Genomic DNA, 12,214 nt, shown 5'->3' on the forward strand with positions numbered 1-12,214 from the left:
TAAATTCATAGTCTTCTGCTGTAGTAAACATTTCTGCTATGCTGTATTGATGATGATTAATAGAAGACTTGACAGAAAACAAACAAGATAAAAGAACGGTACTCATTGTCCTTCTCTCAGCATATTTTCTTCTAAGATCTTTACTGATTAGAAAAGGAATTGTTTTTCAGGACTTAGGTATTTCCAGTTGTGGAATCAAAATTATATGAATCAAATTATTGAGAAATATTGATGATATCTTTGAACATACAGGAATTTTCAAGCTGTGACTTAAAGGCAAGAGAAATCTTTTTTCCTACCAGGAGAGTGTGAAGACACAGCCGCTTCCTTTGAAGGACAGTGTGAAAATTCAGACAGGCTTCCATGCTGCTCCAAATGAGTGCAAAATAAAGTAGGCACTCCAGATCTTCTTGGGAAAAGTATCAGAAAGAGCTGAAAAAAGAATCATACTTCTGGAGCAGGGATAACTGGCTTTCTGAAGGGGTCTAAAGACAGAGATTGATTCACTTCCCAAGGCAATGCACCAGGACAAACATAATCCCCTGGATGTTAAGAGTTAATAATGCCATTAATAGCATGGTAGTGGCAGATCACACCTGACCACACCACAGTAGCTGGGAGATGGAAATGACAGGCTTTCAGAGTAAAACACTTCATTGATGTGGTGTAAGCTGGTGCTAAAAGATGGCTGTAAAACAAAAAGCCTTAACTGGTGATGAAAGTGGGAGCACCATCCAAACTGCATCCCCAAAATATCTGACCTCGGTGGGAGAGCTGCTGCATTTTTGTCTCCCAAAACCTCTGGTTCCTTTTGCACAAATTGCTTTAGTGTTCATGGGTCCTGTTCCTCCCTCCTCAAACAAGACAAACAAATCTTTCAGAACACCTCTCCTGACACCCTTTCGGAAAGCTGTCATATCAGAGGTCACTTTGCTTTTCAGTCCTGACTTCCAGCACATACACAAACAGAGGAAGGACAGGAACAAAACACTTCAGCTTTCAAATCACTGACACAAATGTTCTTAACACAAAGACTCCTGTGAGCCACAAATATTCCTAGATTCCTTTGCTTTAAATCAAATACTTTCATCCTTAGAAATTTCTAGTGGTGCTCTAATTCTGGAACATGCAAACTGCCATTCACAGAGTATCAAGGTTTGGGACCTAGGCGATCCTTCCCAACAAAGATGACAAGGAAGCAGCTATCGTAGTTGTGTGGTGCTTTTTTTTTTCTTTTTAATAATGATTTTTCTTTTGTGTTTTCTGTAATGAGAGAACCTGGGAGATAGCAGGAACCAAGGTTGGCCTATCAGTCAAACACAAATATTTGTCATAGTTTTCATGTTATATTTCCCATATGCATATTAGTGCTCCCTTTCTATCGGTAGAAGAGAGGAATTCTTGTCCCACCATGTTGTTATTGGTCTCAGCAGCATAGGCTGAGCTTTTTGTTATAAGAAGAAATTATTCATTAATCTTTGTCATTTTGTCTTTGGCTTGGATGGGAGCATCTCTCTTTCCCCAGCAGAAGAAAAATGGTCACTACCTTTGTTTTTCATCATGTCTCTAATTGATTATCTCCTTGTTTGGGAAGAAAGGGAATAGAGCCTCTTCTGCAAAACAAGAAACGACCCCTTGCTCAAAGGACTTAACCCAGGCATAAAACCATAATTGCTAGGATATTCTTTATCACTGTTTCTTTCCTTTACTACTCCTTTTCAGACAGAGGCCTCCTGAGAGTACCCTCATAGCTGGCACCTGAACATGAGACCTCTGGGTACAAACATATGAGCCCTACCTGTTGCATTAATGTAGGATTCCTATCAGCTGTCACTTAGAGCAGCCCCTATGTGCTCCTCCAGGACTCCTGCTCTAGGTTAGAGACTGCTGCAGCCCTGAACAGCAGGAATCCATTCTTGCATATTTTATTGATCTCAGTATGCACTTAGGTAACACGTTTTTTGGGTGGGTTTTTTTTTTCATTTAACATTTATTTTACAATTGCTTTCACAACCTGGCAAAAAGGTGGAGATTTGCTCTCGTGTCCCCAAAGGAGAGTGCAATCTGACATGGTAGAGTGGATCTAGTGCTGAGGGCAGTGCAAACAGGCCCTCTGAATGCCAGGGGACTCTGTGTCTGTGTGTGTGTGTGTGTGGGGGGGGGGGGGGGGACTGGAGGCTGCTGCAGCACCAGGTGCTGGGAAGACACAGATCGGCAGCATCCCATACCCTTGACAGTCACACAGAGGCAGCTGAAAAAACCTGTCAGACTGGGAAGGCTCAATAACAAAAATATTATTCTATTTAAAGAATGGTCTCATTGGTGCCCTTGGGCTTGCCCTGGTAAAAATCTCCTGGTGTTTTACCTTTACACCTGGACTGCAGCCACATCTACATCATATTGCCCAGCATTTTGTTTTCACACATCTTTTTAAAGAGAGCTGCTATAAATTGTTTTCAAGTTATGGGGTATTTTGGTCCCCAGACAATACTTCAGTTTCCTATAATCACAGATAAATGAAGTATTCTGGTAATTATACCAGCAAAGAGCATTTGCTTTCAGAGAAGGATATTTTTAAAATATTCTAGAAAACTGCAGGTAAGGACAAAAAGCTCTGCTTGGTTTGTTCTCCCCTCCCCAGCTCTGGTGAGGATTGCAATAACCCCACAAGCCAATCAGAGCCTGGGCTGCATTCAAAGCAGCATGGCCATCAAGGCAAGGGACGGGATTCTGTTCCTCTATTCCTGCAGCACATGCAGTGGTGTATCCAGCTCTGGGGCCTCCAGCACAGGAAGGATGTGGAGCTGTTGGAGCAAGTCCAGAGGAGGTCATCAAGGTGATCAGAGGGATAGAGCACCTTTCCAGTGAGGAAATGCTCAGAGAATTGGGTTTATTGAGCCTGGAAAAGAGAAGGCTTCAGGGTGAAATAATTGTGATCTTCCAGTACCTGAAGGGAGCCTGCAAGAAACAAGGCGAGTCTATTTACAAGGGTATGTAGTGACAGGAAAAGGAGGAATGGCTTCAAACTGAGAGTTGGTTTAGATTGGATATTAGGAAGAAATTTTAGATTGGTTTTAGTTTAGATTGGATATTAGGAAGAAATAAGGCACTGGCACAGGTGGCCCAAAAAAGACATGTCCCATCCATGTTCAAGGCCAGGCTGAATGGAGATTTGGGTGACTTGGTCTAGTGAAAGGTGGACCTGCTTCTGGCTTTTCTATGATTCTGTGATCTTCCTGCAGAAATGCACAGCAGGTTGGGGGCCAGCACCTCCCACTGCCCTTACTGGGGCCAGAGCAGGACTAGAAAGCTGCCCATTAGTCAGCAAGTGGGGCTAAAGCCCCAACACTGAGATGAGGGAGCAGGAACTTTTTTGAAGGAGTCCGTTTGCAGGTGCTGCTTTGCGTATCTGGGCGCACACTGACTTTCCCTCCCTATCTCAGCCAAGAAAAATGCAGTCCAGTGCTGCAAATAAGTCAGCTGCCACAAAGATTTCCCCTCAGCTCTTCAACAAGGAGCACTTTTCTGCCTGCTCTGCTGGGGAATATAGACTCCTCCCAGGTCTAGGCCCTGATTTACCCCATTTTTACCCACAAGCAAGTGGCCAAATGCTATGGCAGCACACAACACTTTTACACACATCTTGCACAAGAGGTTGCAGGAAAGGAAAGGAGATGCAAGCTCAGGCTTCAGCAACCTATTAACCAAAGAAGCTACAGAACACCAGAGACTGCAGTTCATCTCTCAGAAAACCAAAGCATTGGTTTTCATTAAAAATGCTCAAAAATGATGGTTTTGTAGATTTGAGGGGGAAGATGGCAGAAGCATTTCTGTTAATTTCAGTGTCTTTGCTGAGACTATCTGTAATAGAATAAAAAAAGGAGGGCACATGAGACGCGGCCTGGGTGCAGCATGTTATAATGATGCATCTCCTGGAGACAGCATTGCCTTCAGATGAGACATCTACCCGAGAACACTGTCACTCACGGCTTACTGCAGGTGTCAGGTGCCCCAGCTATTGTTATTATTATTATTAGATATTTGCAGAGTGCCAGCGGTGCACCTGGTGCTCATCATCAGCTCAAACAAGCTGCTGATTTTTAACAGTGGACTGACTGCATTTCCACTTGTGAAAATTTGCCTGTTTGCTTCTTCAGGCACTATCTTCTCCAGAGGGAATTATGCAATATACTTTTGTTTCCTTCCTCCAGGACTTTTGGTACCTGTTATTTTTTTAAATACACAACAGCTCAGCTCCTCACCATGGTAAGCCAGTCCTTTGTATCCGTCATCTCTTCGGGATCAGATCACTAATTCACGTACAGGATAAGACAACTGCCAAATTATTATACTACAAAGAGAAGATCTTCAGACACCTGTCATCTTGATGAAAGCAGCACCATCAACTGACCTTTGCCAGTTCAAGGTCGATAATGAGACAAGTCAGGCAGGAAGAGCAGCGTGTGCTGACTCCATTAACGCTGGCTGTGTGCACACTCAGTAGCACTGCGTCTCCTGTCAATTAGTGTGGGTAAACTAGGGACTGCTGATTGCCAGAGACATGGCATAGCGAGCTGCTGCTACCTTTACTTCTACACCCTGCTGCATTTTAATTAGCTCTGTTCCCCTGACTATTTCTTCAGAGCTTCATTACTGCCGTCTTCAAGAAACTCAAGGCAAGCCTTTTACATTGCACATCGCTAATGAAAAGAGATGTGAACATCCTCACCACGGAGCTGGATAATGCCAGACTGTCTGCATGCTCACACGAGGGGGCATGTGGAGATTTAAGGGGCTTCTCAGCATAATGCAGTGTAAACGTCACTCAGAGATGGCAAAAGAATAGAATGAGCCTGAGCCCACCGGGGAAGGTATTCCCAAAATGACCAAAAACACAGGATGGAAAAATGGTGAGACGTTTTTCCGGTCCATGAGGCGCGCAGGTGAATGTGTGTGTGTGCTTGCATAAGGTGTGGGTTCAGTAAGGATTTTTAAAAACCACCCACACACACTACAGTTTAATAGCCTGAGGTTGTAAGTTTGGAAATAAAGAGTTGCTCCAAGGGCCACCATCTTTGGCCACCACGGACAGCAGCCATGAAGAGCTGACAGACATAGGACCTGGAGCATCACTCAGTCATTTCCAAGATTTCCCATGGAGCCCACAGCTTTTCAACAAAAAACCAGGTGTTTGTGATGGGTTTTTTTGCTGTATTTTCTAACCTTTTTTGCAGTCAGTTAGTCAGATTTTTAGTCAGATGATATCAGTGTGGCTGTTCTAATTTTCCTTGAGTTTCAATTTTATTTGAAGCAAATTGTGATAGACAATTGCTGTCTTTAAAGACAAGTGCTGGTCAGACTGACTTACAAAGAGCTTCAGGTTAAAATAACAGCTCTCCCTTCACAATACACAGATGTGCTTGGTGCAGGCCAGCTTGGTGAGGGATCCAAGTCAGCATTTTGAGTCAAAGTCTTGATCCTGTTCTGTTTTCCCAGCTTCCTGTGGTGAAGCTTCATTTCCTAGCCATGGTGGTTCTGCTGCTACTTGGCCCAGGCAGATATATATCCCTGTTATAGCTCAATGTGAATATTACCTGAGTCCTACTCCCACCCTGTATGACCACCAGCATTCATTCCATCCTCACAACAATAGCTCTTTTAATTAACTTCTCTCATACGTCACTCATGTCCTTACAGACTCGCGGCTAATGAGCCAGCAAATCTACTTTGGGATTGTTTTCCTCAGTGAGCACTGGCACAAATCTTGTAGATGCCACAGAAAGTTGTCATGAGAGTGTTCATGCTGGAAACATGTTGGAGAAGTCATGGGATGGTCTGAAGAAATTCTGTTTTCTACATGGCTTCAGGACCTTCTGGATTAGAGGTGGAAAATAAATTAGGCTGGGGTTTTTTCTGACCACCCTTTTATTCTCAGCAACTGTTCAGAAATAAAGTATGTGTTTCCTTCAGTTCAGTAGCTGCTTTTAGAAGAAAAGGTTCCTCAAAACAATAGGTTTCTGGGAAACTTCTTTTACATTTAGTGACTCAGCTTCACTTGGTGTTTATTGCTGTCTCTGCATTGAGCAAATTTAGGCCTAGAGACAGCTGTGGATTGAAAGTGGCTTCAATATCCTTTCAGCTGCATTTGAACATGCCCAGCAACAGCTGCTGTCCTCTAAGTGACTGCCCATACGACAAGCCAGCCTTTCAGGAGAGGATGCTCCCATGAGTGTGATATGGGGGGAAGAAAGCAAACCTAGAGAAGCTGGCTGGACACAGGGGAAATCTCTCATCATCCTGTCAGGAAGTGGAGCAGGACTGTGCTTTTGGTGAGCCTGTGGCTCATCACAGAGTTGTTCTGCAATGGCACATTCTGGCCTCAGAATACCCTTCCATCATCAAAAAAAATAAAACTAAGCCACCTCAAAACTGAAACACTGCCTTCCCACACACACACCTGGAGTTCTTTATTTTATTATTTCCTTTGAAGGACTAAAAGAAACCTACTTTCCACACAGGCATGAAATATCATTAAAAAAATCACGTCACCAAAACAGGGTTTGTTTTTCTAAAGTGCCTCTACCTGATGGGGTTTTTGTTTTCTCTGAAACAAGAGGCTGCTGTCAGCCTCCGCACAGCCTTCTGCATTCTCCCAAAGCTAAATGGAAAAAAATAGTCCTTTCTTTCTTAAGGCAAATAACCATTATCCAGAAAACCCTGGACACCCAGCACTGCTTCTCCTTTTATTCCTCACCCACGAGCAGTCAGATTGCTTCAACATTCATGCTGTGCCATCTATAAAATGCTTGCTAGCCACCTGTGTGGATATCTTTGAAAGAGTAACTTTAAAAAACACCCACCAGTATCCAAACATATGGATATGTGCCTGAGGGTTGGATACATTCTGTACATACAGTTATTCTCACGCCTGGTGCAATCTGATACTCCATCTATGCTGTTGCAGGGACACCTCCCTGCATCCTCCCACAGGCTCCTACACAGCAGTTCAGGATCAGCCAGCGGGTATCAGTGGCAGCCACAATCTAAATTCCCTTTATTATCTCAGTGTTCGCACTTTATCGTGCCACCCTGATTGATAAAGATAGAGCTGACACAAAGGAATTGCATTTCAAAGGAAATGCACAAAGTGCTACAGATGATGGCAAGGACGGGTGCGTGCCTGTTGCCACAGGGGAGCATCGCATCACAAACCTCTCTGCAGAGCAGGTGAAGCCACTTTTACCAACTCTGGCTATTCTATTAGAAATATCTTTTTATTTATTTTTCATAATGCTCCAGCTGTGCATGCCCGCACAGCATGAGGCTGACTTGAGGAGCTTGGAAATATTAGCATTAAAGCTCAAAATAGAAGCAAACCACTCCAGATCCCAAATCTCTTCTCTACAGGTGACAGGATCGCTGCTTAGAAAAGTGCTTCTTTTCCCACGCTTGATTATAATTTTTCCATTAAGATGAATTAGCTTCTTGACAGAAAATAGTATTACTAATAGAGTTAAGCCTACTTATTCCCTCACAAAATTGCTGTATTTTCACAGGGAAAAAAATAAAAATTAAAAAATATATTTTTGCCTCATACTTCACTGAAAGTAAAATATTTCTGACATGCATTTCATTGAAAACCAAATTTTTTGACTGGAAATATGGCTGCAGTCCCTCAGGAGACGTGCTAGTTCATTGACTCCCTTTTCCCCAAGGGAGTCTATGCAAAGGGAGTATAGAAAAATAAATCCACTCACATTTGCACAGACTCTGTATTTTACCCTTTCCCCACACTTCCTCAGACCACATTTACTGCCAATCCAGACAGCAGGCAAAGGACATCCCTTCTCATTCCCCAAGCAAAATGCAGCAATGCTCACTGCACATCACAAGGTATCACAATGGCCATGACAGTTATACATGAGAAACCAAGAAGCCAGAGGAAATTTTCCCATAACTCTCTCCTAACTGGGCTGTGCCATTTCCAGCCTGCACAACAGCATCTCCTTCCCTGCAGGAGCAACAAGACAGGACCCACAGCGCCTGGACCACGGCTCTGGGGATAGCAGCCCTTTTGCCTGAAGAAAATAATCTTGCAGCTTTTCAAGCTCCACATATAGGTGAAAAACTGTGCATGCCCGTCATACCTCATGACTCACTTTGGGGCTCTGGCACATCCATGAAGTGTACTCAGAAATGCCTGTCACTCTGCATCTCCTCTGTCTGGCTGACAGCTTAGTGAGGGGCTGGACTCTAATAAACAGAAGATAGCACAGTGGCAGCAGCATCCAGAAGGCATCTATCGTGCCTTTAAAGACAGACACACATAGAAGGTTTCTGTCTTGATCATAATTAAAGACTGTTTTCAGTCAAAAAATAAGTGGCAACCGAAGCAAAAATTTGCTGTGATATGCAGGTATCTAGACAAGCAAAATAACAGGATTTTTAAAGCATGGTGGTACCTACCACCCCTTAGAAATAAGCTGACAAGAAAAGCAGAAGAAAGACAAAGCAATGCTGATCAAAATAAAGGAAAAGAAGGATTTAGGGATTTATGTTTGCCCAGTAGTCAGCTACACCAATTGCTTGTGAATAAGGGTTTAAAATGTTTTAAAATGTGTTTGAGGCATATCTAGGCTTGCTTGTTTGCCAGGGAATAATATTTATGCATTTCTATCTGTTCTGTTCTAAATCACCCAAAATAGACTGTAATGTTGCTAATAAAGCAATATGAATCCAAAAAGAGCAGGAGCAGAAAAAAAAAATCCCCAATTAAGGAAATAAGAAATAAAAGATATGGATGTGCTCTGAAGCTGAGAGTAATTCATGCAAACAAACAAATCACCAAAAGCATGCTAAAGAAGCAGGAAGGAGAAAACATGTGGTGTAGAAACTACCATGTGTCCATAAGAGATTTATCTCAAGAATCTCTCAAGCACCAGTGTTATCTGTCTGCTAGGAGTGTAGGGATATTTAAGCAACATGAACCATTAGCACAGTCTCTCCAAACAAAGAACTAAAGAGGAGAGAGACCAAATGGAAAACTGTATGATTTTCTCTGTCTCCCAAGATTTACCAAATACACTTTGGAACAGAGCCAGGAAAGGAACAAACATGGCCCTTCCTCAATAAAAAAATAGAAGCTGAGAGAGACCTGGGCTAAACTTGAGAGATTCAGGGCCAGGTTGTGACCATCATTTCATAGCGTGGTACCCATGCCAGCTGTCCTCCATCCTGCCAGCTTGCATGGTTTCACTTCCGAGTGAACCTTTTAAGATTTGGTAACATTGCCTTAAAGATAAATGCTATGTTTTGCTAGGTCATTAACCATAGCTCATGACTGGACTGTGAAAAGTCAAATTTCAGCATGTGTTAAAAATATGAGGGATAATTCGTGACGCTCACTTTCCTGCCTTGGTTATCAAAAGAGAAGTACTTTCAGCTGGGCTTGTGCTACAAACATCAGGTCCCTGCTGTAAGGCCAACAGCAGCTTCAAATGCTTTGTTCAACTCTCATTTCAGCAAGGCAAAAGTATTAGACAAACAGCCAAGTACAAACCACATTCTGCTTTCCCCTAGACTCATATAAATTTATGTGGAGCATCTCCACTAGCTTTCATCCCAGCCTGTGTCTGTGTGCTACAGAGAAGGATTTGGGTCTGCGGTTTTAAAGTTGCTTGTGAGAACCAACATTCTGAAGCAGCCCTAGGAAATGTGTGTGAAAGAAATCTCCTTGGCTTCTTTTTCCCCTAGCAACAAGGTAGTAAACTCTATGGATAGTAGTTTACCAGAAAATAAGATAAAGGATAAAAAAAAAACCCTAAGAGCTATCAGAGAATGGATAAAACAGCATGATATGAGAGGAAAAAAAGAAAAAACAAAGACCTCAAGACCCTAGCAGTGCTCACTAGGCAAAGTGAGAATGGAATAAGTCTCCATTCTTTTATTCCCCATTAAAATGTGCTTGTTCCTCCCTACTGACCATATTATTTGTTTTTTTTTTCTTCTGGATGATTTTCTGTGATAATCACTGAGAAAACAAGAATAGAAATCTACTTGGTCTCGTGGGCCTTGGCAGAATTATTTTAAATTCAGCAGAGCAGGGAAGAAGGAGGGAAGGTTTGCATTTTCTGTTTGAGTCCTGGATCTTCTATTATACAGCAACCCTCCATTATTTCAAACATGCTCATTAGGTTCTGAGCTAAAGGTAACTATAATTAAATTCAATTTTCTATCTAGCGCTAAGGTGCATAGGTTTCTGGGCAGCCAGTTCCTTGTCACCTTTACTGTGTACTTGTGGCTAAGTATGAATATTAATGAATTCTGAGTTCTCCTCACCCTCCCCTTTCCCAATTTATTCACAACTATTCTGTCTTTCTGCAATGAAAGAAAAAAAAAATAAAAGGCAAAATATAATTAGCTTCTCTACGAGAAGCCCAGTCTGCTCTGGCATCAGTGACTGAGCCTCCCACCTTGCTAGTGGACAATGTACTGATGAAGAAAAGGACCTTTAATAAGACAGGAGTTTGATATTCAGAAGCCCTGACAACCCTCCAAGAGCCCTAGAATGAAAATAAGATTTCTTGCTCATGTTCCTAGCCATGAAAGAATCTTGCTCAGTCTAACAAATAAATGTTTTACCCAAACTTGGGTCACTCATTTCTCAATTGAAAATCTGCAGACTCTCATGGAGAGTGAGGACAGAGGGCTTGGTCTAAAACTACCAGTGCTAATAAGAATAATTACATCTCCCCTCTGCCAAGCCATCACTTCTCTAGAGCTCGCAGATTAGCTCTAATACTGGAGTGGGAATCCATAATTATCAAGACACAGACTTGCTACAGACTGCCAACACCAGTCCTTCAGGCAAAGTGTCCTTTGCCCAGTCCCAGACACGGTGAGGGCACAGCGAGGTGGTGTGTTCCACCGCAGGCTGACCCCAGCTACAGAGACAGAGACCAGATGTCACCACAGCCTGTTTTCTCCTCCCAAAGTTGACACATTTCAGAGAACCAACTCCAGGGCAGGACTTCTGCACCAAGGAGGTCAGGAGAACCTGGAATGGAAAACTGATCCCAGGATAAGGTGCCCTACCACCAAATTGGAGAGAACTTCAACAGGGAGGGAAATACACCAAAGAGGCAGCTCAAAACACAAGTGGTTGCACTTACTAGCCTAGCCAGGAGCTGCCACCTCAGCAAAAAGAAGACAAAGCCACTATTTCTTCAGCTGGCCTGTTTTTCCTGGGCTACATCACCACAGGATCAGCTTGAGTCCCACCAGCTCTTTGGTTCCCAACCCCACTGAGCACCACCTCTACTGAGGCTCAGTGCAACAAGACCATCCATTTCCCATCTTCCCTTCACCCCACAAAAAAGGCTGGTCCCCAGGACAGCTGCAAGGACCTTCTGAGTGCCATGATGCATCATTCATGCCTGGGCAGGCTCAATGGGCTGGTTCATAGCACACACAAGTATCCTGTTCAGCTCTCCAAATGGGGGCAGATGTCACTGCAGCTTGAGCTCCAAAAGCACACTACTCTTTTCAGCCCTACCCCCAAAAGGTACTGGCTTGCACAGAGTGTGTCTGCATTTGGACTGATGAGTGTTCCCCAAATCAGAAGACAAAGAGCTGATTCCAGCCTTCTCCAAATTATTTTATATTAATAATGATTTGCATTAAAAATTAATTCCTTTCAACTGTGTTCACACCTCGGTGGTGTTTACAGACTGAAAGCACGCTGGTAAATGTGTTTGCTGAAGAAACATTCCCTGCACTGGCAAATTTTAGGCAAATATTTGTGGTAAGCCATTTTCAAAACTGCAAACCCAAATATTTATCCCAGAAAAAAGATTCTAGAAGTCCACTCAGAGGACAGAAACATACCACACAACCTCTGTCTCCACCGGCCTGACAGACGCCCAGCAGCTCAGCAGACAAAGAATCCTTCAGAGGGGTACTGGGGACAGCTGACAAAATCCCAGCTTGCTTACAAGCAGACAAAAACCTGAAGGAGAAGAAAGACAAAATTTATGAAGCAATCAACTCATGGCAATTATTTGCTCAATTATTTGCTATCACATTTGGTGAAGTGAGGAAGTGCACATGAGGCCTAACACAGCTCCACTGAGGTTGAGGTAGAATGGGGTTTATTCTCTTCTGTTTCTGTGGCAAAAAAAAGCAGCAGTGCTCCCTCAGATTGTGTTTTTGCAGG

At 43.1% G+C, this 12,214-nt stretch overlaps 1 protein-coding gene across 6 annotated transcripts in view; it reads right to left on the reverse strand.

Annotated features, from left to right (window-relative positions):
* LOC143694357 (uncharacterized) overlaps positions 1-12,214 on the reverse strand; it is a 174,675-nt gene that overhangs the window by 89,505 nt on the left and 72,956 nt on the right. For all 6 annotated transcript variants that reach the window (XR_013182795.1, XM_077180274.1, XM_077180276.1 and 3 more), the window contains exon 2: positions 11,887-12,007. Coding sequence is in view for 5 of the 6 variants with exons in the window: in XM_077180274.1 (XP_077036389.1) it covers positions 11,887-12,007 (121 nt within the window). In the remaining variant the exon portion in view is untranslated. The remainder of the gene's footprint in view (positions 1-11,886; positions 12,008-12,214) is intronic.

Source organism: Agelaius phoeniceus, chromosome 1 (genome assembly GCF_051311805.1).
Source record: "Agelaius phoeniceus isolate bAgePho1 chromosome 1, bAgePho1.hap1, whole genome shotgun sequence".
Taxonomy (NCBI): domain Eukaryota; kingdom Metazoa; phylum Chordata; class Aves; order Passeriformes; family Icteridae; genus Agelaius; species Agelaius phoeniceus.